Source organism: Pagrus pagrus (assembly GCF_965226575.1).
Source record: "Pagrus pagrus genome assembly, chromosome: 12".
NCBI lineage: Eukaryota > Metazoa > Chordata > Actinopteri > Spariformes > Sparidae > Pagrus > Pagrus pagrus.
In genome coordinates this window covers 19,729,863-19,757,511 of record NC_140196.1, presented here as the reverse complement: position 1 = coordinate 19,757,511, position 27,649 = coordinate 19,729,863, and the positions used below count along the sequence as shown (strand labels likewise).

Here is a 27,649-nt window from a genome sequence, read left to right as displayed (position 1 = left end):
TTGGGAAAAAAGCCGAACAAAATGAACACATTAAGTCAGACGTCATAGACTGTCCGTGTGTATCTTACTTTCAGCTACTTTGTTAAGCCTGGGTCCGCCTCCTCTTTTGTCCTTCGCTGCTGCAGTTGTCGTTTCTCCTTAAAACATCCATGTTGCTGTTATCTTCGTTGTTGTTGGATAAGGGCTGAGAAAGAATGCATCAAGTACAAAAGTAACATTTGAATTACAGGGCAGACTTAGCTCTGCTCGATGGAAATTTCTCTGGATTTTTCTTCTTCTTTCAAGTTCACTATGAATGAAATCATTGTCATCAAATTTCAACACAGCAGACCTCCTGATGGAGCCAGCAAGTAATCCAGAAGAGAAGAATGATGACAACAATCAAAATGATGCTCCAGCAAAGTGTAGTAAGAGAGGCCAGTGGGCCAACAAGAGGGAGTTCATTTTGACAATAATTGGAGAAATTGTTGGTCTGGGCAATGTTTGGAGATTTCCCTATCTGTGCTTCAAAAATGGAGGAGGTAAGGAAGTGATTGTAAGTCTTCCTGTGTCGTACGACAAAACCTTTGATGACAACAGACTGGAAGAATTGTATTTAATCATTAACATTTAGTGTTTTGTACTTTGCTAAATTCTTTCCTGCAGGGGTTTTCTTGATCCCCTATGTTTTGATCCTGGTCACCTGTGGGATCCCCCTCTTCTTTCTGGAGGTATCAGTGGGACAGTTAACTGGTCAGGCTGGAATCACATGTTGGGGGAGAATATGTCCTTTATTTCAAGGTATTGATAATTTAGCTACACATTCAACACAGTGCAAGAAGTATTTCTAATCTGTCTTATATTACTTGTTTTTAAATAAGTATCTAATGCTGCATGTACCTAATGTTCAAACCTTTTTGAATTTTTTAAAATAGGTATAGGCTACAGCAATCAAATGATATCACTTTACATGGGGATGTATTATATTGTCATCCTGGCCTGGGCCTTCCTCTACCTCTTCTCCTCCTTCCACACTGTACTGCCCTGGGCCAGCTGTAACAACACCTGGAACACAGGTACACATCTGCATTACATTGGTGCCATAACATTATATACAACGTGTACTGTATTAAAAAAAGCAACAAAATGGTGCACTTGTTTAAGTCTGTCCTAATCTCAACATAGTAACACATTCTAAAGATTTCTAGCTGCTCTAACTTGTTTCCTTTTATTCTTCCTGTGTAAGAGAACTGCACTGATAACCATCAAAACGATTCATTTTATGGCCAAATAAATGAAAATGCAACGTCTTCAGTTAAAGAGTTCTGGCAGTAAGTACTGATATTATTAAAACTATTTTGAGTCATAAAAATATATATGTTGACATCATTTTCTTCCTGCACACAGGAGAAGAGTCCTGGGATTGTCAGGAGGGATTGAGGAGATGGGAAGTATCCGCTGGGACCTGGCTGGATGTCTTGTGCTCAGCTGGGTCATTTGTTACTTCTGTGTCTGGAAAGGTGTGAAGTCATCAGGAAAGGTGCATGTATACATTTATTCTGCTCATGAAACTTCATATTGCATAAGATGTTGTTTTGACATGCAAAATCATGAACCTAAACCTTGATGTCAAAATTGAACACTACTGAAGGCAGTACATATTGGTGCTTCTCTCGCAGGTCGTCTACTTCACAGCCACCTTTCCTTACACGATGTTGATCGTATTGCTGATCCATGGTCTGACACTGCCAGGAGCTGCAGATGGAATACGATTTTACCTTTCTCCTGATTTGACCCGCCTGGCGGATCCTCAGGTGAGATGTATGTGCGAGTGATGAGTAAATGTATAACTGATCAAAGTTACAGAACTTATTTGGCTGACACTGCATACTTACAGTGAAGGACTTCGACAGACTCTGATGTTAGTATCCTCCACTCAATATTGCTCATTATTCAAGACCAAAACCAAAAAGTACTTCATCTTGACAAATGTAATGTGTGTAGCCAAAATCTAGTCTTACATTCACTGTCCTGCTTACCCAAGCTATTTTTGACAGTATGAGGCACTCAACAACACACCTATGTCTTGAGTCCACTGGTCACTGCTGTTTTCCTTGCTGACCCACAACTGATGTACCAAGATCAGAACATACCACATCATGAAAATAAAGGATGATACAAAGTTAGATGATCTCCGGGACAAGATGGGCCTGACTTAAAAAAAGAGTTATGAAAGAGATCATTGTTGACTTTAAGAGGAACTGTCCCAACCACATTCCACTCTACATCAACGGCACTACTGTGCAGTCAAAAGCACAAAGGTCCTGGGGTTGCACATCACAGACAACCTGACCTGGGCCCTGAACACCTCATCCCTGGCCAAGAGAGACCAGCAACGCTGGCTCTTCAAAGAACAAAGAACACAACCCATGGGCCCATAGAGCCTGTGTGCTACAGTCCTACAGTCCAGTTGAGAACATGTGCATTAGAGACTTCTTCTTACTTTGGACGGGTTTACGTCACGTTTTATTTTCATCTTCGCATGATGCATCGTTAAGATCTGAGACACACTGATTCAGAACTGCTGAGCCAAGTAAACATCAGTGTCATATATACCGATTAGAAGTATAAATATCAGGTGGGTAATAAAGTACGAAGAGGCACATAACAATTACAACTCATTCAACTGTTTTTAGGTGTGGATGGATGCTGGGAGCCAGATATTATTCTCCTATGCTGTCTGCGAAGGCTGTTTGCCGACTTTGGGAAGCTACAACAAATACAACAACAACTGCTACAAGTAAGAAAAACAACTATTTTCTACGAACTTACTTTTTATGCCTTTTACCTGTTGGTGTGATGCAGGATACAAGCACATAATAATCTTTTTTAATTCCAGAGACACGATTGCCTTGTGCGTACTAAACAGTGTAACCAGCATTGTTGCTGGCTTTGCAGTCTTCTCTGTACTCGGCTTCATGTCGTATGAGTTGGGTGTCGACATCTCAACGGTGGCTGAGTCAGGTATGGGATTGGGAGGGATGGGAAGTATTTTGTCTGTCTCTGGATAGATTTTGTCTCCACCATAGCGTCACAGCTGTACAAGATGCAGTCATGAAACTTTACAGTTGTAACAGTTGTTACAAGTGTGCAGTTGAGATCAGAATGAAGGACATGTTTAAAGATGGATGTGCCTGAAATCGAGGGTTAATGGACCACTCTATTCCAGTTTCAATCATTCCAGTCCGTTTGAAAGATTAGGCAACAACAGCCCAAATTGGTGTGTATAGTGTAATGAAACAGTTTGAATTTGGCAAAACAGGTGGACTGTACCATGTTTAATGTAGTGCATGCCTTCTATCAAACAAGGCAATATCTTAGCAAAACACATACAGTATACTATATGTCAATACCAACATAGGTTGAAAGGTGACAATGCGTGGATGGTTAGGCATATTGAATAGAGAGAGTTTTCAGTTTTAATTTCCGACCACATTGGGAACGCAAGCTCAGCAGCTCATTGGTCCAATGCTTTTATCAAAATGACCCTACCCATAAGCACATAATGATCTATAAGAAAACTAATGTCTAACCTAGTTTGCCATCCGCTTGTAGGTCCAGGTCTGGCATTCATTGCCTACCCTCGGGCAGTGGCCATGATGCCTTTACCTCAACTCTGGGCTGCCTTCTTCTTCATTATGATAGTCTTCCTTGGAGTGGACAGCCAGGTAAAGTGTCACCATTGATCTCATACTGGCTTGTTGACTAAATTGTAAGTATCAATGTAGAACATGTAACAAATGTGAACAGGAGCCATTTTATCTTTTACCCACAGTTTGTGGTTCTGGAAGGCTTGGTGACGTCCATATCAGACCTGTATCCATCCTTCTTTCTCACTGGTCATCGACGTAAACTTCTTCTGCTCTTCATCTGTGTTGTGTCCTTTTGTATTGGCCTGATTATGGTGACTGAGGTAAGAGTTCATTTGTTTAGCCTTTGCATTTCTCTCCTTCTCTGTGTCAAATAGGTCTTGCCTTTAACCCTTTGACCAAACATATGTTTCTGCCCTTTCTTCTCTGTTATGTGCTTTAGGGAGGACTTTATGTTTTTCTGCTGTTCGACTACTATGCTTGCAGTGGAATGCCAATCATGTTATGTGCCATTTTGGAGTCCATTTGTGTGGGATGGATATTTGGTGAGCAGCAAAATCATTTGTTTCAAGGATGATAAAATTACAACTTTATTTATTAATCATAATTAACACGTGCTTTTTAAAAATGTGCAATCAAAAATACAGTATATTAAAAGGGTCACCTGTATCACTGTATATTTAGGCTTTGTTGAACCCAAAGTAGCAGAACCCCTTTCAACTATAACTAACTACTATAATTAATACAGGGTTCCTACACATTTGAAATTTCAAAATTCCATACTTTTTCCAGACCCTAATTTCCAGACTTCTCGGTAAAAAATGCTAATAATTTGTGACATTTGAGTAAATAGATGTGCATCATGTAAATAAATTATGGAATTTAATCGTTAATTTAATTGCATGTGACTCGCAACCGCCGCCTCCCCAATGTTAGAGATGTCAAACGACTGCATACAAATTTTGCATTTAGCTCACTCACGAACAGTGTGGACATCTTCTTCTTCTTCTTGGCGGCTGGCATCCAGTTTACCTTCTTCTTCTTCTTCTTCTTCTTGGCGGCTGGCATCCAGTTTACCTTCTTCTTCTTCTTCTTCTTGGCGGCTGGCATCCAGTTTACCTTCTTCTTCTTCTTCTTCTTCTTCTTGGCGGCTGGCATCCAGTTTACCTTCTTCTTCTTCTTCTTCTTCTTGGCGGCTGGCATCCAGTTTACCTTCTTCTTCTTCTTCTTCTTCTTGGCGGCTGGCATCCAGTTTACCTTCTTCTTCTTCTTCTTCTTCTTCTTGGCGGCTGGCATCCAGTTTACCTTCTTCTTCTTCTTCTTCTTCTTGGCGGCTGGCATCCAGTTTACCTTCTTCTTCTTCTTCTTCTTCTTGGCGGCTGGCATCCAGTTTACCTTCTTCTTCTTCTTCTTCTTCTTGGCGGCTGGCATCCAGTTTACCTTCTTCTTCTTCTTCTTCTTATTGGCGGCTGGCATCCAGTTTACCTTCTTCTTCTTCTTTGCAGTTTGCTACCCATTTCAGGGAGCATTACCGCCACCTACTGAGCAGCATTCAACTTTTCAATCTACCCAAATGTTTTCTGGGACGCGTAACCTTCTGTGTGCTCTCTCACACAAACATTTTAGCTGCGCTGCCAAGCGCCTTAAAAAAACAGATCGATCCATTTCTCTTTTTTTTATATTCATAATTCTATGTTTTAGAAAACAGAACAATGATAAAAGTCTTGGAAACATGAATATTTTTCCATACAATAGTTTAAATTTTCCATACTTTTCCAGACCTGGAAATTTATAAAATCAAATTCCATACTTTTCCATACTTTCCATACTTGCGTAGGAACCCTGTTAATAACTGTTCCAATTTAGGTAAGACTTAAGGTATTTAAGGTTTAAGGTTTGTAGTGGAAATTCTCCTTTGTGAGGTTGAGAGTTGCTAAATCTCAGAAGAATTGTAGACTCAGCGTGATGAATCAGATCTCTTTAATACATGCAGCATGGAGAGAAGACCTGAAGTGTTCTCTCCCGTCTTCCAAATGTTTCTGACTTAAATACAAACAGAGTGGGGGGTTACAACATTTCTTTCCAGAACAATGACCCTTTGATGTTTGGTGGATCGTCTCTTTCCCAGGACGGTGACCCTTTTGCTACTTCATTAGAATGTAAATGTCGTCTACCATCTATCTTCCTGTAACACCTCAGAGGAGAGGCAATTGTCTCTCATCTGACTTTATGACACTTACAGCAAAAGGGGTTTCTTCCCTTTTGTTCTCACATCCTGATCTGATGTTTACAGTATATTTCTTACTGAATGGAAAACTATTTAATTTCTTACATTCCTCCCTTTTGACACAAAGTGTCAACACACATTTCTGGGAATTAAATTTAGAAAATTGAAATAAAAATAAAATGAAAAATTAACAACAAAAATCACTGAAATTGACCTCAAAATTATGATTTTTCATTACAGGAAAATAGAAAATATAAAAAAACACATTTAAAAAAAGAATCAATTAATGAATAAAAATAAAAAATAAAACAAACATCAATAACTACAAAACCAAAAAAATACAACAACAAACTCACTGACTTGACTCTTTGGTACAGTAAATAGAAAAATAAAAAAATAAAAAGCAATACACTCTAAAAACAAATAATGAAAAATACAAAAGAAAATGAAAAACTATACCAACTCGTCATTCGAATCATCATATGGATTTCCTGGGGCCCATTCCATCATGGAATGAACATTTTCTTCATCATCATTGGTTGACTCAAGTGGTATTTTAACATATAAAGTCTTTTCTCCTCCAACTACCCCACTTATCCATCTGTATATGAGGGCGCGCATACACGTGAGTGCACAGGTACAAAAACATAAACCAATACCAAACACAATCACAACAGGAATTAAAACATGAATGATGAGAGTACCCCAGGGGCCAAAGTAGTTATTTAGCCATTTGTTTAAACTAAAACCTGCTGATTCAGAAGGACCAAATGCATCGCGAATCTTTTCAAGTGCTGTGATCACACTGGTAATATTTTCAGAATTATCAGGGATGAGTGTGACACATGCCTCACCAGTAAAATTTAGTGTCATGCATAGACCTCCGGTTTTTGCCAAAATATAATCAAGAGCCATCTCGTGTTTTAACAGGGTTAATCTGTGTGATTTATCATTTGCACCTAGATACTGGAAACCTTTAATTGTTTCATTTGCAAAAGCAGACATCGAATAAGTTATATTATCAATATGGTCAGCTAGGAATGTTACACCATACCATGGGAATAAACCAATACCCCATTTTTCACCTAAAGAAACACGCCAGTGATAAGATTCAAGGTTAGCAAACTGTGCCAACTCCCGTTTGTGAATGTGACCTTTCTCTGAATGTTGGTTTAGATTTATAGGAAGTAACGCTAAGTTTGTAATGGTCAGGTTAACAAAATAACAACATCCAGACCACTCTGGAGGTAAGAAAATGAATGCCTCCTTGCCACACAACCAATAGAAATTTCCGATAGGTGGTATGCCTTTATGTGCTGGAGCTTGAAGAAAATTATTAATAATCACTGTTTCTCCATTTCTAAATGTAATGTTAGTAGTACCTAAATTTGAATTGTATGCAGTTAGACTAGCCACAGGATTTGGACAATGTGACACGCCCATAAATTGACCATTACCATTTGAACATACACAAATACTATGTGAAATACTCTGGTCTATAGGAATTTCAGTTGGTTCTGAGTAGGTAGATTTGAAAGGGACTGCTTGTGGGAGCATATGATCACAGAACCATGCTATACAAGACAAATATACTTTTGTTTGATCTGTTGTATGATTATGTAGTTTCTTATTTGAATTATACCATGTATAGTGGGAAAACTTGCAAAACTTTCGTGTACTCTCATCCATGTGTGGATGGTTAGCATAATATTGAACTAAACTAACAACTGGATCTAAGCAAGGACAGTGTCTCACCTCAAGTTGAAAAAGAGAATGCCAATTTGCTGGAGGGCTCTGAATGGCTAAAATAGTCATATTGGCACTGTACATTCTAGACTTCATCCACCTAATAAAAGCGTACCAACTATTTTTCTCTTTATAATTATCAATAAGTTCACCAGCATCGAACCCCCAGGGTTTCCAATCATTTTGTTTAAACAATTCTCTCTTTTTTCGGATCAGCTGCTCTGTTGTAACAGGTTCGATTCCATGTCCTTTTGGGATGTTAATGTCATCTGTCCTTTGTGTGTCTTCTTTCACTTTTGTTGAGAACAGTCCATTTTCACCCTTCTGTGATGGATGGGGTGTCTGCATATCTGTAAAATTGGCATCAGTGTGATTGGTGACTGCAAGTGAATCAGTGGGTGGTGTGATAGGTATGAATATATGAGGACGTTTGGAGTCCAATTTTTGCTCTGCTATGACCCATGATTGGGTAATGATCACTGTGGTGACCAATCCCACGATGAAAAACGCAGCCATGATCTTCCAACAGTATCCTTTCTCAGCACTCCGAGAACTAGGTCGTGGTCCTCCCGTCAGCGGCATGGTTTGGAAACGGCTTGCACTGGGATGCGTGTATCCACGTGTCCCTCTCAGCTATCCGGACAGCAGTGGGTGTTGTCAGCAGCACCTGGTATGGTCCTGTCCACCGGGGTTGGCGCCAATGCTTCCTCCTGAGGTCCTTTACCACTAACCAATCGCCCGGCTGGATGTTGTGGAGTTGTACCAACGTAGGCTCAGGAAGGGCAGCTTTTACCTTAGGGAAGATAAGCTTCAAAGCATGGTTAAGTGCACAACAATACCTTATCATATCATCATCCATTCCTGTCAAAGTTAACCTGTTTTGAGGAAACGGGGTGTTAATCATTCTCATTGGACGGCCAGTGAGAACCTCATAAGGGGACAGTCCAGTTGTCTTATGTTGCCGGCCTCTCATAAACATTAATGCCAGAGGTAAAACTTCAACCCATGATAAATCTGTTTCTGCCATTAATTTTGTCAGTTTTGTTTTCAGGGTCTGGTTAGCTCTCTCTACTGCACCTCCACTAGCTGGATGGTAGGCACAATGTGTTTTCAGGTTTATCTGCAGGCTTTCGGAGAGGCTTTGAATTACATTATTTACAAAATGAGACCCATTATCGCTTGTTAATTTTGAGGGAAGACCCCAACGTGGAATTATTTCTCTCAACAATGCTTTTGCTACTGCGACAGCTGTAGCATGTTTACATGGGAAACATTCGATCCATTTTGAAAACATGTCAACAATAACAAGGCAATATTTATATCCCCTACATGGAGTAAGTTCAATAAAATCCATCATTAAATGCTCAAAAGGACCTTCAGGTTTAGGATGGGCTGACAGGGGCATTGCTACACCTCTGCCAACATTGTTAGTTGCACAAATTACACAATTTTTGCAAAAATGTTCAGCAAAAGTTGAAAATCCTGGCGCATACCACAAACTATTTACAATATCCAACATTCCCCCTTTTGATACATGGTCATGACCATGTGTCAATTTTGCCAGAAAAGGGAATATGGATTTTGGCAACACTGGGAGGCCGTTCGTGCCAACCCAGAGGCCAGATGCGAGTTCATTACACTTTTTCTTTTTCCATAGAGTTTTTTCGCCAACATCAGCTCCTATTTGAAGTAAAGAGACATCATTAAGGGAAAAAACATCATGTTGGACAGACAAAGGCATTTGCAATGTGGGGGAGACAGGTGAAAGAGCAGCTGTCTTTGCAGCTGCGTCCGCAGCTGCATTGCCTTGTGATACTGGGTCAACAGCACCTGTATGAGCTTGACATTTGCATACCGCTACAGACGCAGGTAGAAGTAATGCAGACAAAAGGTTGATGATGAGACTTCTATGTGCTATAGGTTTGCCTGTGGAAGTAAGAAAACCTCGATTTTTCCATAATGCATGGAAGTTATGACACACATTGAATGCATATTGAGAGTCAGTGTGAACTGTGATGTTTTGTCCTGTTCCTAGAATAAAAGCTCGAGTTAATGCAAATAATTCAGCTGCCTGAGCAGACAGGTTATTTGGAAGTTTAGCACTTTCAATTACTGCATGCTCATTGCATACTGCATATGAAACACAAGGGGATCCATCTGTTGGATTCCTCATTGCAGAACCATCTACAAAGAAAACAGAATCAGGGTTAATGAGGGGTGTGTCAAACAATGCATCTCTTGGTTTTGACACGGTGTCAACTACTTCCTGACATAGATGCGGTTCTCCATCTTGAGCTATAGGGAGCAAAGTTGATGGATTAAGAACAGTACATCGCTTTAAGGTGACATGAGCCATCGTCAGCAAGACATTTTGCCAGTGCAACAGCCTCGCTGGAGTCAGGTGGGCGGTTTTTGCCTGTAGGATGAGAGAGTGTACAGCATGTGGAACGTGCACAGTAAGAGGACACATAGCAACAATGTCAGCTGTGGACAATACTGCTTCAGTAGCAGCTGCAACCGATCTTAGACATGAAACCATAGCTCTCTCTGTGGTGGAAATCCTTTTTGAATAGTATCCCACTGGTCGTTGTTTGTCACCATGTGACTGCGTTAGAACTGCTGTCATAAAACCATTACGTTCAGACACAAAGAGATTAAATGATTTAGAAGTGTCAGGTAGCCCTAGACAAGGGGAACTTGATAAAGCTTGTTTTAAGTCAGTCAAAGCTTTTTCTGCGTCAGGAGTCCAAGTCAAAAAGTCAGTCATGGCCAAATGTTTACCCCCATGTGTGATGTCTAACAGGGGTTGGGAGATCTCCGCAAAATCACGAATCCATGGACGGCAATAGCCTGCTAAACCCAAGAAGGACATCATTTGTTTTTTCGTTTGTGGTTTTGGAACATCCAAGATTGCTTGGATGCGTTCAGGTCCCAATTTACGACCTTCTGGTGTGATTATATGGCCAAGATAACGCACTGATTGCGCAACAAGCTGCAGCTTGTCTTTTGACACCTTGTGACCATTTTCTGCCAAAAAACATAGCAAAGACACTGTGTCGGTTTGACAATCCTTCTGTGTAGGAGAACAAATCAAAAGATCATCAAAATACTGTACGAGTGTACTGTTACACACCGGCCGCCAATGCGACAGATTCTCGGCTACAGCTATAGCAAATAGAGTGGGACTAGAGGCGAAACCCTGTGGCATTCGCGTCCAAGTATACCTCTTACCATTAAAAGTGAAAGCAAACCAGAACTGTGAGTCAGGATGAACAGGAATGCTAAAATAAGCATTTGCTAAATCAATAACAGTAAACCAACATGAATCTGCTGGAACCTGTGACATCATTGTTGTAACATTTGGCACAGTGGGGGCTGGGTGTTGAACAGCTTCATTAATTGCCCTGAGATCTTGGACTGGTCTCCATGTCCCATTTGGTTTCTTTACAGGTAGGATGGGGGTGTTACATGGTGAATTAGGGCATTCCACAACGGCACCTTTATCTATGAGAGACTGAATGACAGGAGCAATGCCTTGAACAGCTTCAGCACTGAGGGGGTATTGCCTTTTACAGGGTCTAAAAGTTGATTTTGACTGGACAATAACAGGACTTGCACCTTTTATATCTCCAAAATCAACCTTGCTTTTAGCCCATAACTTATCAGGTACTGTCAAAAGCAATGCTTCCTCTTCAGCAGTCAATGGCATAAGATTAACTTTTTCTGAGTGTGTGTGAACAACAGAGTGTATGCCTGAATGACAATGACTCTCAGAAATGCAAATCGGGTGTAGACCAGCAGTAACACATGTTAATTTGATCCCTGCAGGGTCACAGTGCACTTCAATGCTTAAAGCACACGAGGTCTCGGCCCAGTAAATTAACAGGGCACACATCAGAAAGGAGAAATGGGTGCTCTCCTTTGTACTCCCCAAAACATACAGTTAATGGTTCAGATACAGGTTCAAATCCTGGAATGCCTGATGCTCCTATTGTTTTTAGGACTTTAGTCGTTTTAGGGGCATTAGGGAGTACTTTAGATTGGATTACAGAGACCTCTGCTCCTGAGTCTACAAGGAATGTCACATTAACATTATGTACCTTAAGAATCAAACTAGGGGGTGTCCTGGAGTCTAATGTTAACTGTACACATTGCTGGTACGTTATAATTGGTTTGTCTGTGCTATCTGTGCTATCATGTGTGTCTAATTGTGTGTGCATGTCTGTGTGCTGCTCTATGATCTGACCTGCCTCCACCGTCTCCTATGGTTGTGTCAACGGGAATCCTGGAGTCTCAACAGAGAGTCCTTGTGGCGGTGCATGTGGCCAGTATTCCCCTGACTCTCTCTTTCCTCCTCGAGAATGTTCTGGTGTAGCACAATCACGTGCCAGATGTCCAAAACCTTCACATTTGTAGCATTGTAACTTTCTTCTGTCATTTATGTCATACTTCCCTTGCGACGACACATGTGGTCCTGGTCTCCTCCTTCCTCTGCCCCAACTGCCATTGCTGTTCTGGTGGGACTGCCATTTTTGTCCTGGTTTATGTGGGGTCCCCTGCTGGTAAAACATCATCTGAGCAGAATGGAGTTTCTTTGTTTGTTTACAATCCAAGTCTACCTGATTTCTTTCTGCGTGTAAAACATGTGTCCATACAGTTGTCATGGGCTCAGTCTCCCAGCCCACACATGTGGCCATGACACGGTTCTTGAGGCTTGGATGGAGGCCATTTATCAGAGCAGTCTTCATCAGGGCGCTGTATGCTTCATTTTCTTCATCAATGCCAGAGTGAGCTGCAAAGACAGTCTCCATGCGTGTACGATAATCAACAGCCGACTCACCCTCCTTCTGTTTTGTGTTGTGGATTTCAGGCCAACAAACTCTCAGTGGAAAAGCGCTCTTCACAGCATCATACAGTTTGGTCATCATGTCCCCAAACTCCCTTGATCTAGCCCTCGGCTGTGTGGACCAGTCTGTTGGCCGAATGTTGGCCCATCGGAGTTTAAAAGCCCTGCGACAAACTGCTTCCACCTCCTGCAGGGTTGGTTCATACATGGTCAATAATTGTTGCATTGCTATGGTCCATTTCTCACCTCCGGTCTTTCGTGGATCAGGTAATGTCTCTGCAACCTCCTTTAGTTCATCTGGCTGCCATGGTCTGTATACCCACACTTCTGGATCCCAGTGGGACTGTTCCTCTTCACCTGTTGGCCGTGGCTGGGGGTTAGGGAACATCATCATGGGCATTTGGTGCACATCTTGTTTGCCACCTTGACTCCGCAACCAGTAGTCAGAAGAAGCTGCCATTGGAGAACAAGTCTTTTTTGGAGGAACAAAGTTAGTCTGTGGTGGTTTTGGGGGCAGAGAGAGAGCTGCAAGGTCGGGGTATACCTGGTTCCCTTCCCCCTCTCTTTCAGAGTCATCATGTGGTGTCTTGGCTGCAGAGGTTGTATCCCCCGCTTTTGTTGGAGGTGTTGTTGATGGGGGGGCTGTCCGTGAGGAGACGGCATAAGGAGGAGGTAGATTTCTTTCTCTTGCCCTACGTTTCAAAACTTCCTCTTCTTCTTCTTCTCCTACCTTCTGTTTTATCATTAATCCTGCTAGCGATTTAGCTTCCTTAATTTCTGCTTCTCTTTCCCACTTTTGGAAAGCCTGCCAGTGAATACCTTTCTTCCCTACTTTCTTCTTCCTTTCTTCTAACATAACTCTACACCTTCCTAAACATTCTGTGCTTAATGTGCCTTTCATTGGAAACACCCCCTGAGTTATATGGTGCCAAAGTGGAACATCCTCAACCACACTCTTTCCCCATTTTTCTGCCATTATTTTAGCAGGGCCTGTAAGAGGGTCAGCTAGAGTTTCTAATTTCCCCGTTTTGTTCCCCATGTTTTGAAAATGACTCACTGGGACAGATTTGCTTAAACTTCCAATGGGTTTATCATTCACACAAACTTCACAATCACACTGATCTTCCCATACAAAGTATGGTTGGATCTCATCAGACAGACACTGCCTTTGTGTAACTTATTCAGCCAGGTGGTTTGTATGACACATTCGTTCCGAGCAACGCACCCTTGTAGTATACAAGCTGTATACTAGTCACTGAATGTCACCACAAAGTTCATTGTTTTATAGTTATTTCATATATATTTTCACTCATACGCCCATTTCATTGTAGTGGGGCCTATCATAAAATAGAATACTGTACTCATACTCATATCATTATTTTACAGTATCCCATATAGGATCATATTATTATATTATATTATTATATTACCTGTTATCAGGTCTGCACCAAACACTCATTTCACTTTCTTAGTCGACTATAAGGATTATCTAGAACTCCTTTAGCCTCTTGAAAAGCACACTGTATATATATAATAATCAGTTCTTTTGCAAGCTTTACTTAGTAGATTACAACAGCCTCTTGCTGCGTTGTTACTTTAGTTTCTTTAATTCTTTTTTTTTTTTTTTTTTTTTTTTTTTTAGTCCAATACCCCCAGGGTCTTACATGGAACACAATACACAAATAGCCAATACCCCCAGGGACTTACAAGGCAAAAAACACACAAATAGCCAATACCCCCAGGGACTTACAAGGCAGAAGGCGACCCCCAGGATCCCTTACACATGTGAACTCACTACCTATGTGAGCAACCTAGGATTTCAAATTGAGCAAATGATTCAAAACGCTGTACTCACTGTTTAGATGGAGCGTCCGCTGTCCGCCACCCGTGCCTGACTTCAGGTGGGATCCAGTCCTCCGTTTGTCGGAGCGGAACTTTCCCTGCCGGCAGCTCCCTTCAGTCCAGGCTCAGGCGTCAATCAGCAGAGCGTCCATCCCATCCTCGTCGCCAAATTGTAGTGGAAATTCTCCTTTGTGAGGTTGAGAGTTGCTAAATCTCAGAAGAATTGTAGACTCAGCGTGATGAATCAGATCTCTTTAATACATGCAGCATGGAGAGAAGACCTGAAGTGTTCTCTCCCGTCTTCCAAATGTTTCTGACTTAAATACAAACAGAGTGGGGGGTTACAACATTTCTTTCCAGAACAATGACCCTTTGATGTTTGGTGGATCGTCTCTTTCCCAGGACGGTGACCCTTTTGCTACTTCATTAGAATGTAAATGTCGTCTACCATCTATCTTCCTGTAACACCTCAGAGGAGAGGCAATTGTCTCTCATCTGACTTTATGACACTTACAGCAAAAGGGGTTTCTTCCCTTTTGTTCTCACATCCTGATCTGATGTTTACAGTATATTTCTTACTGAATGGAAAACTATTTAATTTCTTACAGGTTCCCGTTGTGATCTTAAATAACCTCAAATTATAATGTGGATGAAGGTTTTCAGTCATCCAGGTAATGATAAGTGCTATATCGTAGGCAACTGGATGTTGTTACGTTTTTCCGTCTCCTCCTCTCTGTCTGCTCTGGATCTTTTAGAGGTTTTGACAAAGGTCAAGTTTGGGTATCCACAGTTTAAAGTGCTCCCCTGATGTGCTTCTGTTCCTTCTCCTTCCCCTATGACTTTGTGGGCACGGTCTCAGCCCGATGGTTTAGGGTTCTGATGACCCCCAGCTTGTGCTCCAGTGGGGCACAAGCTTGTGCAGACAGAGGAAGAGATGGAAAAATGTAACAACATCATCATTCCTTAGGTCGCGGGAAGCTCTGAGAAACTCAGGTAGGAGGATTGTCAGTTAACATAATATCCCGGTTCACGTCACTTCAATCCTACCAACACGCTGAGGTAGAAACTTGTCCATCCTAAGGACAAAACACCCAGGCATAAGCAGAGCAATGTAGTTGATGCTGTTCAATGCAGCCAGGACTGCACAGATTTGTACATTGCAGTGACAAAACAACCTCTCCATAAACAAATGGCACAACACGGGAAGGACAACTCCTCAGGTCAAGACTCTGCTGTCCACTTACATCTGAAGGAGAAAAATCATTCCTTTGAGGACAACAATGTAAACATCTTAGCCAGAGAAGACAGATGGTTTGAAAAAGGAGTAAAAGAATCCATCTATGTCAAACTGGGCCGACCGTCTTTGAACAGAGGAGGTGGCCTACGACATTACTTATCACCCACCTACAATGCAGTACTGAGTTTCTTCCCCAGACACCTTAACAACCACTCACACATGGGCTCACCTTGCCCTAGCAATAGGGCTGCCACAAACGATTATTTTGATAGTCGACTAATCACCGACTATTTTTTCGATTAGTCGACTAATCGGATCATACGTAAATTGAATGTATAACATACAGTTTATCGCACCAGCATGCAGCTGCTCTTATATAACAATCATTAGCTTTCAGCTTGAAGTGTTTAAGGTATGTGCTAACTAAAAATGAAGACAATTAAGATGATAGTTCATTAAAACTTTAATGAAATATGCTTGTAGCAACAAACAATTGTAGCATAAAGTGCAAACAGCTGAGTAAACGGATAAGGCACTAGCTGACCTAAGGAATCGTTGAAGTTGCATACATCTTGACAGCTCTACTTTACACTGTTGATTTGTATAATCCCAACAGACATGTCCAGTGATTTTCAGCTCTCTGTGTTTACATGTGTCTGTTTTGATGATACAAGTCAGCGGTCCTGAAATGTGTGTTTCTCTTCTATAAAACACATTCTACATCGCGGAGGCAACGTCTCTCCACTGAGGGCTCCCTTCACCTTTGAAACGGGGCAGAGCTCCGTGGGAAACACCTGCCTGACACAGCAACGTAGGGAACCGTGCACGTCCGCGGCGCACAGCTCCACGGACATGCACGGGGGGGGGAAAAACGGCGTTGCCGTGTCACCGAATGCACGCGGCTACGCGCCGCTTTGGGTTGTGGCAACCATGAATGAGTTCGCCTCAGTTTCACGTGATTGTCACTGTCAGCCTGTTAATTTTACTGACCCGAGCTGAGACGCACCCCCCAAAACAAAAACTCTTTGGATCTGAACTATTCACACAAGTCACCTAATTGGCCACGAAAAAAGCGAGTTGCGCTTTTCGGCGCGCTGTTTGCATCCCTGAATATAACAAAAGTGCATTTTATGCTCAGTGCACACAACTGTATTCAACTTAACTACACTCTGACTCTATATAATCCCAAACTGCACAACGCTCTTGTTCCTAAGGCTAGTGAATCAAATCGTCATCGCTAATGTTAACGTTTACAGCTATCGATATGAGTAAGTAGTAAGTTAGCTCTCTGTTTACGCTAATGTTAGCAGCTAACTAGCCAGTTAGCTTAACGAGACGACTGTCCCTCTTCATCGTCGTTGTCAGCCACAACGTGCTTCCTTTTCAGGAGCTCGTGCATCGCACTTGTGCTGCCGTGAAAGGCAAGTTCTGTCTGTATTGCAGATATTGCATTGCACACTTTTCTCTTTTGTTTTCTTAAAATGCTCCCACACTTTTGAGCTCCGTTGCCGCCGGGTAGCCATGATATCAGAGAGCCCGTCTGGTATAACTTCAGGTGACACCACGGCTGACCCAGATTACCACTACTGCGCATGTGTGTCAAGGACAGAAAGGCAGATGCGGCAGTGGAAGGTGCCGCAGCAGTTTTGAGAGAGAAAACAAAGTTTAAAAAAACAAAAAACGACGCGTCGACTATTAAATTAGTTGTCGACGATTTTAATAGTCGACATAATCGTGACTAGTCGACTAATCGTGGCAACCTACATGAAGGCTGGTTGCATCAACGACCCACAAGTGGCCCTAACAACTTTGAAGCTCTGAGCTTACAGTGTCCTTAATGACTCTGTAAGGACACTCCCTCACAGTTTAAAAGCCTGCAACTCTCCTCCAGTTAGTTTGACCTGAGGAAGCCTCTTGGGTGAAACGTCTTCAACAAACTTAAACACGTCCAGTTGCTTACTATATAGCACCTAGGACTCAAAATATGTTTTCTCCATGTTTGATCACATGCTTTAAAGGTTGATATAGCTAATATTGTGTTCTGTCTGCAAGGTGCTGATCATTATTACAAGAAGATAAAGGAAATGATTGGCTACTACCCTTCGCCTTATATGAAATATTGCTGGAGGTTCCTCACACCATTGGCTTGTACTGTAAGTAAATTTATGGGGAAGTTCAGGAGACAAAGTCAAGATGGACATTCAGCTGAAAAATGGGACAAGAAGACAAAAAATATCTGTGGTGACTAAAAATGTATGCTGTTCATTAAATGTTCCCTGTATGTCTCTTCTTTCATTAACAGGGAATATTGCTTTTCTCACTGGTCAAGTTCACCCCTCTGACATACAACAACACCTACCAGTACCCCGGATGGGGCTATGCCATTGGAATAGTTCTTGCTCTCTCTTCAGTTTTCCCGACTCCACTGTGGATTCTCTATAGCATCGCAGTAACCCCAGGAACAGTGAGACAGGTAAGTCTATGGGACAGTGGTGGACTCAAGGGCAAAAATATAAAATAAAAAGGGCACCAGCTGTATGCGGTGGGGCACCAGCGCACAGAAAGTTGTGATTCATTTCACACTTGAGGACACTTTGTCAATTTTTTTATTGATCATAGGGAAATCTAAGAAGGCAGCTTTTTTTCAAGCAAAGGGGCACCAGATCACCAGCAGTTATAGAACCTTTTTAGCCAATGTCATATAATATATGCACACGCATTTTGGCAACGGAAGTGGTGTTGTTTTCCAGCTACCTCGTACGAGGTAGCAACTGGTTAGCAAGCATTTACAAACTGTTCCCAGCATCAACATGTCTGGTTGTTGCGTATACGGTTGTACGAATCGCTTCCAGGACATTCCAGCTTCCAGGACAGTAACACAGAAGCATAATTCATCTTTGCATAACAACTACGTATATCATAGAGCTCTGAACTGTTATCTACAAGCCCACGACACCATATAATAGGCTACTTACCCCGCCATACAGGTGCAATTCGCTGTGAGGACGTAGTTTTCTCGTTGGTTGATTATAACCCAAGCCTCATAAATCGTTGTCTTGTGTCCTTGTCTTTGACTAGGGAGAATTTCTGATCTCAAAACATAAAACTCTGAGTCTATGTCATGGTATTTGATGTTCTGTACATGACCACAGACAACTTATTCATAAGCGTCCAGTGACTAATAGGCTCGTAATTTCTCTCTGGTGTACACGCTCGGTTTCTCAGTTAAATAGGTATATATATCTGGCCACTTGCTAACGTCATCAACCCACTCATTAATAGAACACAGATCTGGAAGTCGGACACCATTTGTCAAAGTCAACTTGTTAAGGTAACATTTGCGATCTTTAGTTGATAATCCCCTTGCATAGCTCGACAAGCTGTTTATCTCCACCATACTTCCGTTGCCTAAATGTCCGCATATACGTTTGTAGCGCCCTCTAGACGCCAGATCTATTTTACCGAGGTGCGCTCCCCAAGTTCGTTATGTTTTCTTACAACCTCTTTATTAGTTCGCTAATTAATGCAATAGGGTAAGTACACTGTAACACCTTGTTTATTATCAACTGTTATTTTTAATGTTTTAACTGATCAAAATGCCTTTTACCACTTGTTATGTTTCATTTCTATGAATGTTTTTTAATCACTATGGTTCATAAATGACATTAACCAACTTAACTTTCTTCCTAATGTACCCTTTAACTTGCAATTCTCCCTCTGAACCCTCTTAGGTCAAATACAAGTATAATCAACAATATTTTAAAATATGCAAGGTGAAAGAAATAACCACATGTACGTGTTAACAATTTACTTCGGTTAATATTCAGCAACACACAATATTTGAATCATGGAAAAATAAACAAACAATAATTCAGTCAAGTCCTCCTGTTTAGGGTAAGTTTCAGTCAATACCACAAAATAAAAAATATCTCTTGACAGTTCAAGTAAACACAAATGTCGCTTCAGTGTCCAAAGTTAACCATTCAATATTAAAAACAAATACCAAAAATATCACAACTAAAGTCGGCACTCTCACTAATTAAATGAAAATAAAATGGGTACCCTTTAAAGCAGAGGATCGATGCAGGCCTGAGACGTCGCTTGAATTCAGGAAAGGCTCGCTCCAACATGGCTGCTCCGCGCCTTGCGCAGAAAGAAGACAAAACAACATCCACCGTTGACAATGACCTCACTGCAATGGAGTCGTCCTGGTCCGTATGGTCCGGCAGCGGGTTGCAGGGACGTGGGCCGTAGACGAATCCCTCCAGCTCCAAATGATGTCTGTGGTAGACAGTCACACACGGTCTCTCCAGCAGGCGTGTTCAAACAGCAGGCAAATGTCGGTTTCACTTCTGGGAGTGCTGCGGTAGCGCCTCTTTCGTGAAGTCAGGCAAGCTAGCATGAGCTATGCTAACGTTAGCTGTAATCTTCGCGGACCTTTATGTCCGAAGTCCGCCTCCTTTCAACTCGACAAGAGGTTAAGTCCAATGAACAGTCACAACGAGACTCTCAGTCCGATTATCTCGTGACCCTTCCTTAACCAGCTTTCTCAATGTCTTTTCGGGCCGTAGCTCCGCTCCGCCATGCAACTCCTCGCTTGCGTCTCTCTCCTCCCTTCTCTTCCGCATCCAGGTGACCTCTGACCCCCCCGCGCGATCTCGCGGGATTACCCCAGATAAATAAAACTTAAACCAATGTATAATTTCACATTAAACTATTATTCTTAAACTCTTCTTAAACCAAAATATGCACAAAATATACAGAAAATAAGAAAACGAAACAATAGATATAAAAAATAAATACAATGAGTGCTTTTTCTCCCATCATCTATTTGTTTATAGGGCTACACGTTCTATGTCATCATTGTGTACAAACAGAAAAAGGGTCTAAAGGTTAGTTGAAGTCATAAAGTTGTGTTTGTTTCTTACAGTAATCAGTGAGGCCGCTTCCCTGGAAATAATGACGTCCATTGTTTTTCCAACCTAATTTTTGTCCCATTTCTTGTTTCTTTATAGAGACTGAAAACTTTGTGTACTCCAGCAGCCAACCTGCATGATGCATCACCAAAGAAGACCCTTGACCCAGAAACACCTCTATCACAAGCGGAGCTGTGTGCTTTAACTGAAACAACAAAAAACTGACAGGTCTGAAGGTGAGTCACGTAATCGAGACATCAGTGCATAGATGCTCAAAGTTGAATGGTCCATTACTGATGTAATTTAACTTTGGCGTTTAAGGACATTAATGATCTTCTCAGTACACTCAAGCAACAGGTTCTGGTAGAATTCATAATAGCAGTACATTGGGTCAGTAACATAACCAGCATCCTTCACCTCTGAGGTGATCCATAAAGGATGATCAAATGATACACGGACATGATAATGCACGGCCATATATTGACTTGCAGTATACTCTCACTGATGCTTCAGGATGAAGCTAGTGAAGAGAGGCCAGAATGAATTAACCTACATAATATTTACTTTGACACTTTATAAAAGTTCAAGTTTTTAATACAGTAGTTCTGTAGGCCACATATATTATAGGACGTTACAACTGATACACATACTGCACTCTATGTGAGCTGCAATGCTGAAATCACAACAAGCAGTTAATAGAGCTTGGAGCCATCATTTATAAATGAACAAAAATCAATAATATGTAGATATTTTAAAAGGTCTCAGATTCAAAGTAAATAATGTTAAGTTACAGCTCTGCAAGTCTCTTTAAGTTTGCCTACTGACTGGCCTTGTGATGATTAGACCAAAAAACCTGACAACAGACCCAACTCATGTTTTCTGTCGCTATATGCTGTGCATGACTCAATATTGTTCAGTCCCCTGCAACTAGTAATTTCTCAATATTTTTCACGCTGGAACAGAAAAGGCAATTACAGCAGATATATTAAATTGAAAGTATAATATAGTAACACTTGCTATTTTTTCTTCTCATCCTCACAGAATCACGTTGTTTTGCACCCCAGAAGACCTCATTAGTGCAGTGCTCGCCTGGATTCAGCAAAGTGTCACAACATGTGTGAAATTATGTACCTCTGTTTCTGCATTTATTGTGTATACAGCATAACAGATTATCAGCAGGCCCACCACCATTTTTTTTTTAATCGAGGGGCCAGAAAGGGTCACTGATAATCTTGGGGTGGCCATGATAAGGGTTTGGGGGGCATTGACGGACAGTCAAAATTAGCTGGCAGGCGATGTGTTTCTTGTTTTCATCTTATCTTCATTATTTAATCACTGTTAATAAAAAGTACCTAATGTTAAATATCAGATAGAAGCATGGTATGTGTACAGTACTCATTAATGAGAAGCATATTATGCATATGCAAAGGGGGCGGGGCCAGTGGGTTGGCCAAAAATGATATCAGTAAAGCCATGGCCCCCTTGACCTCCTCCTGGGGTCGCCATTGATTAGAAGTGAATATATGATCGGAGGTGATTTAAGGTCAGATCTCTTTTGACAAATGTGACTTTAAATGAAAAAGTAGGTTTATAGAACAACTCTGTAAAAAAAAAAACCCCACTGCAGTTGTAAACAGATTTCATCAGCATCAAAAAACAATAACTTAGATTTAGTTGTTGCCAGAGTTCATCTGCATGTCAGAAGACCCACCATCAATTTGTGAGTGACAGTAGTTTTAAATCACTTGTTCATTTTGGTGGTGGGTTTGTGTCTTTAAATCTAAAAATCTTACTCTTATTACTGCAACAAAGTCATTTTTCTGCATAGAAATTTGTATTTTTTCTTTTACTTAAGTACTTTGAATCACAAGTATTGTACTTTGCTACAGTGTTTTGGTTTTCTGTTTATACGTATCTGTATTGTCGGATTTGGGGATGTTTTACTTTACTATTGATTCTGTGTCAAGCTTTTTAATTTGTGGCTTAATAATGTTTGTTGCACTCGTTGTGTTGTCCATTGACTTTTTTGTTATCGTCTTTCATTTTTGTCCGAGACAAGTTAAAATGTTAATTCTAAAGCCTTAAAGCTTACAAGCTTTGAAGCGTGCAAACTATTGTTACCAACACATTACCGAAGCCAACGTTAGCCTGGAAGCCAGGCTCATTCATTAATTATTTTGTTATTATTTTGTTTTCCTTTTACCTGAATCATAAATATTGTGTGTCTATAGATCTATTCCTTTTATGGCGACCAAAGCCATCATACTGTTGTCACTAACTCGCACAATTGTGAAAAAAAATGTTATTGTTTAAATGCCCGACACCCAACACTTACATTTTAGTCCCAACTCATCTTCTCAATGAAAACAAAACATACATTTCATCATAGTTTTAATTATCAAAGATCTATTTATAGCTCTTCATCTTCCGGTCTTAGTCATGAAAAGAAGTCAAACAAACATTTTTGTTCATAGTTTTTGTTAATGGAATAAACACTCCACTGGCTTTGACTGAAGATACTGGTATCATATGAAACAAGATGACCTAAGACATCCGTCGTTACCTCCTTGTCAGGAGTTGGGCTAAACAGCACTCCGAAAACTTGTGAGGGAAAATCAAAATCTTTCTTTGTTCTGTTTTCCATATTTGCGTTATGGACTGTTGAAGTTCATCAGTTGAACATTGAAAACAAACTTATAGCTCAAACAAAGAGAACCTGATCAATGGGTTGAGCCTGCCAGGTCTGCAATACTGAGTCAGATTTGTGTTGTTTTGTCTTTCCACTTGTTAATTTTTTAAACATGTATCTGCCGGCTGTTTCATATGAATGCTGGTATAGTGTGTTGTGATTGAGATTCTAACCCATCATGCATCCTGGAAAGTGACAAAGTTACGTTTTTTTGCTCTAAATTACATAATTACACAATCACCATCAGTTAATAGAGGACCCTGTCTGACTGTCACTCGTTGGGAGGGATGCTATTTTCTGGGGCAAAGTACACTGAAGTCTCGGTTGGGAGGGCTGACAGTTGCAGTGATTTTTTTCAATATAAGTTGCCAGACACAGTACAGTAACTACAACAACACAATAGTGGAAGCAGACAAAGACATGGTGAGTTAAAGTATTTTGCTCTGATTCGCATCACATAATAACTGCCATTCTGCCATTCTACTGCCAGAGTGAAGAGTTACCGTAGCCCCTGACCCTTTCCATTCACTCAGGCGCCAGCTCGCCTCTGCTGCGGCTCTGATACTACCTCCTGATCAGAGCTGCAGCAACACTGTCCCCCCTCTCCACATGTGTAACTTTCACACAGACGGTGAGGCGGAGTATCGGCACATGATTTCTGCACTGAAAAGGCAGTGTGAATGGGACTTGAGAGAGCTGCCCTGCAAAAAACTTGATGTCATGTGCGTGGCTTTTGTACAGAAGCCCTGAGGGGCAAGTGAGAATTTTTCATCTGTGTAACAGAGTGAAATGTTTTTTTTCATGTGTCGAGCCGTATCAAATGTTAATTATAGATCCACGTTGTCATAAACATTCAAACCAGCAGTGTTATTCGCATTCTTGCACTTCCGTATTTGCACTTGTAGTGAAAAGGATTCAAGAAATTGTTTTGCACTTTTATATGAGCCTGTATTTGTTAATTACTTAGGCATACAGCTTACACTATGAATGAAATCATTGTCATCACATCACATCAACACAGTAGACCTCCTGATGGAGCCAGCAAGTAATCCAGAGAATCCAGAGAAGCCCATTGTGAACTGGATTTGGCCCCAGTAGCCCCGCAACCCCCCCGAAAGGGGGATAAAAGCGGCAACACCCCGCGACCCGAACAGGAATAAGTGGACAAGAAAACAAAACGAAACCAAGAATCCAGAAGAGTTGAACTTGGGGGCAGGCAGCCCCGTGTGGGGGGAGAGGTGAAGAAGAGAGAGAACAAAGGAAGGAGCTGGAGTTTTGACTATTTGATCAGAGGGCGGTCTGTCATCCTGACCAATAGTAGCTCAAAGCTGAATTAGCCCCTACGTGAGTTCAGTTCAGAGTCCATTTTGAAATCCACAATGAACGACTTCATCTGTGGGTCCCAAGTATCGAAAGTAGTTTTCTGGCAATATCTAAAATGTACTTAAGTACAGTTCTTCAGTTAATATACTTAGTTACATTCTGCCACTGAGTTTGAGTTTATTTGCTTCACTTGTGAATTTAAAACTGCTTATAAATACTGTACTACGTGAGTCTCCCTCACAGCCGCTTGCACTACGGAAGCCGCGCCAGACATGATCAACGAGAACTCGCGATAGATACACACCAGTATTTACTTCCTGCTTTGAGCGACCGAGCGACACACAAACACAAGAGGGATCTGCCTGCACTAGTGATTTTTTGACACAACTTTGACACTCACAGCAGGATGAGTATCGCGAGTTCTGTTGATCTTGTCTGGCGCGGCTTCCGCAGTGCAAGTGGCTGTGAGGGAGACTTGTGTGCACGCGGGAGCATGCCTCCAGGCAAATATAGTATAGTGACTGTTTAGGCCATAAAAATGTACTAAATGACGTTGTTTTGAGTAAACTCTGGATGTCGCCACTTCAGGACACTTGGATTGCAGCAGACAATAAAAAAAGAAAAACAGTATGGAGGAATATTACAACGTTTTTGTGTAGTTTTATGGACCTTTTCGTCTTGGACACCATTGACACCCCATTATATGGATGTTTGCTGCAGGAGGGTACCCCCGCGGGTCTCCAGCTGCACTTTGAGGAATAAGAAACTACACCGGACTTCTCATTAGCATGAGGGTGAGTTGATAATGACTGAATTTTGTTCTAGAGCGAACTATTCCTTTAATATTTGTCATAGGAAAGTTTTAACTAAAACCTAAAACCTGCCTCTTGTTTCTGTTCCCTCCTGCAGAAGAACCAGATGGAGTATCTGTAACTGTCTAATTGCTGCACAAACTACTGAACAAGCTATATTTGGTTCAGTGACCTTTAATGTGAATTGTTTAATCAGAAAAATCAGCTGTTATTTGAACTTCAGTCTTAAAGGCTGCATATAGCTGAATATCCTTTGTAATCTTATTACAAAAGCAGAAAAACTATTTTTTGAATGATATTCAAAAGATCCAATCCTCAACGTTATTACAGACTTTGTTAATGATTTAGAGAGATTTAGAGTTAGGAAGGTATGACAAATGAGAGGTAAAGAGGAGGAGCTGTGACGCCCCAGAGCTAAGACCTCATACAGACACCTCCCATTTTACTGGAATTTAAAGGGGACTTTCTTCAACTTTTGCACACTTTTCTTAACCACTCTGGCTCTTCACCTCTGGCCACCACCTTCACTGGGCTTAAAGTCGAGCAACTCCGAGCATCCTTTGTGACAGAACTTTTGGGTCCTCATAGGACTGAAGAAAGTGACCTCCCTGCACGCCCAGGAAAGGGTTGCCTGAATCTGGAGAGAGCCAAGAGAGAGGAAGAGCGAGAGAGAGAGAGGAAGAGCGAGAGAGCGAGCGTCTACAACCTCCTCAGGTATAACATGCTTTTCCAGGGTTGATGTTTATAATTATTATACTTCGGCAAGACTCAAACTAGAATGTCCTTTTACTTATAGTGATTTAATAAACTCAGACTCCGTCCCCTTCTTATTCTCACCACTCTCAGCTGTTGAACGATGCCAGCTCAGTTTAACGTTTTAAGTTCCCTCCACTCCGAGGTCTCTTTTGTTGTTGGACACAGCTACATACATTTACATCTTCACTCAGCTACACAGGTCCAAAAACCCCACGCCTTTTGTTCTTTTTTTAGTGTTTTATTGTGTTGTCTCATGTTTCATGAGTAGATTGGTTCATAAATCTTTGTCTATAAAGATGATTTTACGGCGAGTCCCTGAATGCATTACAATTGCATCATAGACCCACTCTAGATAGCACACACACGTCTTGCAGACCGTGGCAAACTGTTAAGTTGGAACGACGTAGTATAAGTGTTTGCTAATTGGGAAGATGTTGGTGAGATGTCAGCATTTGTCTCGCCAAACGCTCGCAAATGCACCCCATACTACGTCTGCCAAATGCAACTTGTGCAAACATCTGTAAGATGAGTGTGTGCTACTGGGAAAACAGGTTCTACAAGGGTTATCATACCGACTATGAGATCATATCGCCTGTCGAGTGATTAACTGTAGTCTGGATAATAACTTTTAGTAAGGCCATATTAATATTAATACTGTAGCTAGAATTGTCCCTACATACTGAACTGTAATCTTAGAGAAACCATAATTTGTGCAGTTTTTTTTGCTTGATGTGACAGTGTTTTAGTCAGATAGCTGCTGTCGCTGCTGCTGCTGCTGGTCATGGCGCCCAGATGTCTGTTCCTCTTTTGTAAAGAGAAAGTCCTAACTGAAGTTTACAATGAAGTTGATTGAAAAAGGTTGATTTGGATGAATTTCTCAGTCTCTGAATATGCCAGTACTCCAGCACAGATGTTCTTCTGTTATTTAAGTATATTTTTAATTTTTTTCAGTCTTATTTTTCTCTGTCAATTTATACCTCACCTACACATTTGTTCCCTTTATTTCTCCCAGAGGTGATCACTAAAGGAACATCTTATCTTATCCTAAAGGCATGTGAACTGTACATTGATGGTGATGGTTTCAGAAGAATGATCAAATAAAACTACTCCTATGGCCTGAAGGTGGGGCTAAAATGAGCATGGAGTTGGGGCAACTTGAGGCCTCTAGGGATAAACAGCCACCGTTAAATACTGACATAAACAGTAAATGACACAAAATCAAACATTTTTTAGATAATTTGAACTTTATCAATGACATAAATTTAACAAAGGCAAAAACGTATACTTTTTTCATCAATTAGGTATTTATAAGACTTTTAACAGTCATCAAACATTAATTCATCTTTGTCTGTATGATGCCCCAACATCACTGGCACATTTTACCCCACAACCTCCATTTTGACAAAACTGTTTGACACAGTGGCTCAGATCCACAATTATGTTGAGTTTATGACCTTGTTTTGTGGCTTACAGTGACATGTAATAATGTCCAAAACACATCGGTTTTATTGAAGATACACGATTGATCATTTTAAACATGATGAATTTTACTTGGCATGAAAGTACTCTCTTTTTTCTTTTTTGCTCTGGTTTGCGTACCGCTCTCCATGTGCTTCAGTCCAACAC

The 27,649-nt window shown here is 41.1% G+C and overlaps 3 protein-coding genes across 3 annotated transcripts in view; 1 reads left to right on the top strand and 2 right to left on the bottom strand.

Annotated features, from left to right (window-relative positions):
• The window catches only part of gadd45aa (growth arrest and DNA-damage-inducible, alpha, a), a 33,690-nt gene extending 13,598 nt beyond the window's left edge, over window positions 1-20,092 (bottom strand). Inside the window, exon 1 of the mRNA XM_084368099.1 lies at window positions 19,590-20,092. Coding sequence (XP_084224225.1) covers window positions 19,590-19,698 — 109 coding nt within the window. The 5' untranslated portion in view covers window positions 19,699-20,092. The remainder of the gene's footprint in view (window positions 1-19,589) is intronic.
• Window positions 74-21,930, top strand: LOC311265953 (sodium- and chloride-dependent GABA transporter 2-like). The gene is made up of 15 exons (XM_084368104.1): window positions 74-521; window positions 646-780; window positions 915-1,055; window positions 1,226-1,310; window positions 1,387-1,519; window positions 1,659-1,793; window positions 2,676-2,779; window positions 2,879-3,003; window positions 3,595-3,707; window positions 3,815-3,952; window positions 4,072-4,174; window positions 17,580-17,680; window positions 17,830-18,000; window positions 20,543-20,679; window positions 21,485-21,930. The coding sequence occupies exons 1-14, from the start codon at window positions 296-298 to the stop codon at window positions 20,666-20,668; spliced, it is 1,836 nt and encodes a 611-aa protein (XP_084224230.1). The 5' UTR covers window positions 74-295; the 3' UTR covers window positions 20,669-20,679; window positions 21,485-21,930.
• On the bottom strand, window positions 4,399-5,267 carry LOC311265952 (uncharacterized protein). The gene is made up of 3 exons (XM_084368103.1): window positions 5,115-5,267; window positions 5,025-5,072; window positions 4,399-4,991 (listed from the first exon to the last, which is right to left on the bottom strand). The coding sequence occupies exons 2-3, from the start codon at window positions 5,058-5,060 to the stop codon at window positions 4,524-4,526; spliced, it is 504 nt and encodes a 167-aa protein (XP_084224229.1). The 5' UTR covers window positions 5,061-5,072; window positions 5,115-5,267; the 3' UTR covers window positions 4,399-4,523.
• Window positions 21,931-27,649: the final 5,719 nt, after the last annotated feature.

Excerpts from the sequence above, each read along its gene's own strand:
- LOC311265953 (XM_084368104.1), top strand. The coding sequence starts at position 296 with ATGAAATCATTGTCATCAAATTTCAACACAGCAGACCTCCTGATGGAG. Across the intron at positions 1,311-1,386 it reads TCAGTTAAAGAGTTCTGGCA|GAGAAGAGTCCTGGGATTGT; the intron begins GTAAGTACTGAT and ends TCCTGCACACAG. Across the intron at positions 17,681-17,829 it reads TCACACCATTGGCTTGTACT|GGAATATTGCTTTTCTCACT; the intron begins GTAAGTAAATTT and ends TTTCATTAACAG.
- LOC311265952 (XM_084368103.1), bottom strand. The coding sequence starts at position 5,060 with ATGCCAGCCGCCAAGAAGAAGAAGAAGAAGAAGAAG. Across the intron at positions 4,992-5,024 it reads AGAAGAAGAAGAAGAAGAAG|AAGAAGAAGAAGGTAAACTG; the intron begins GTAAACTGGATG and ends AAGAAGAAGAAG.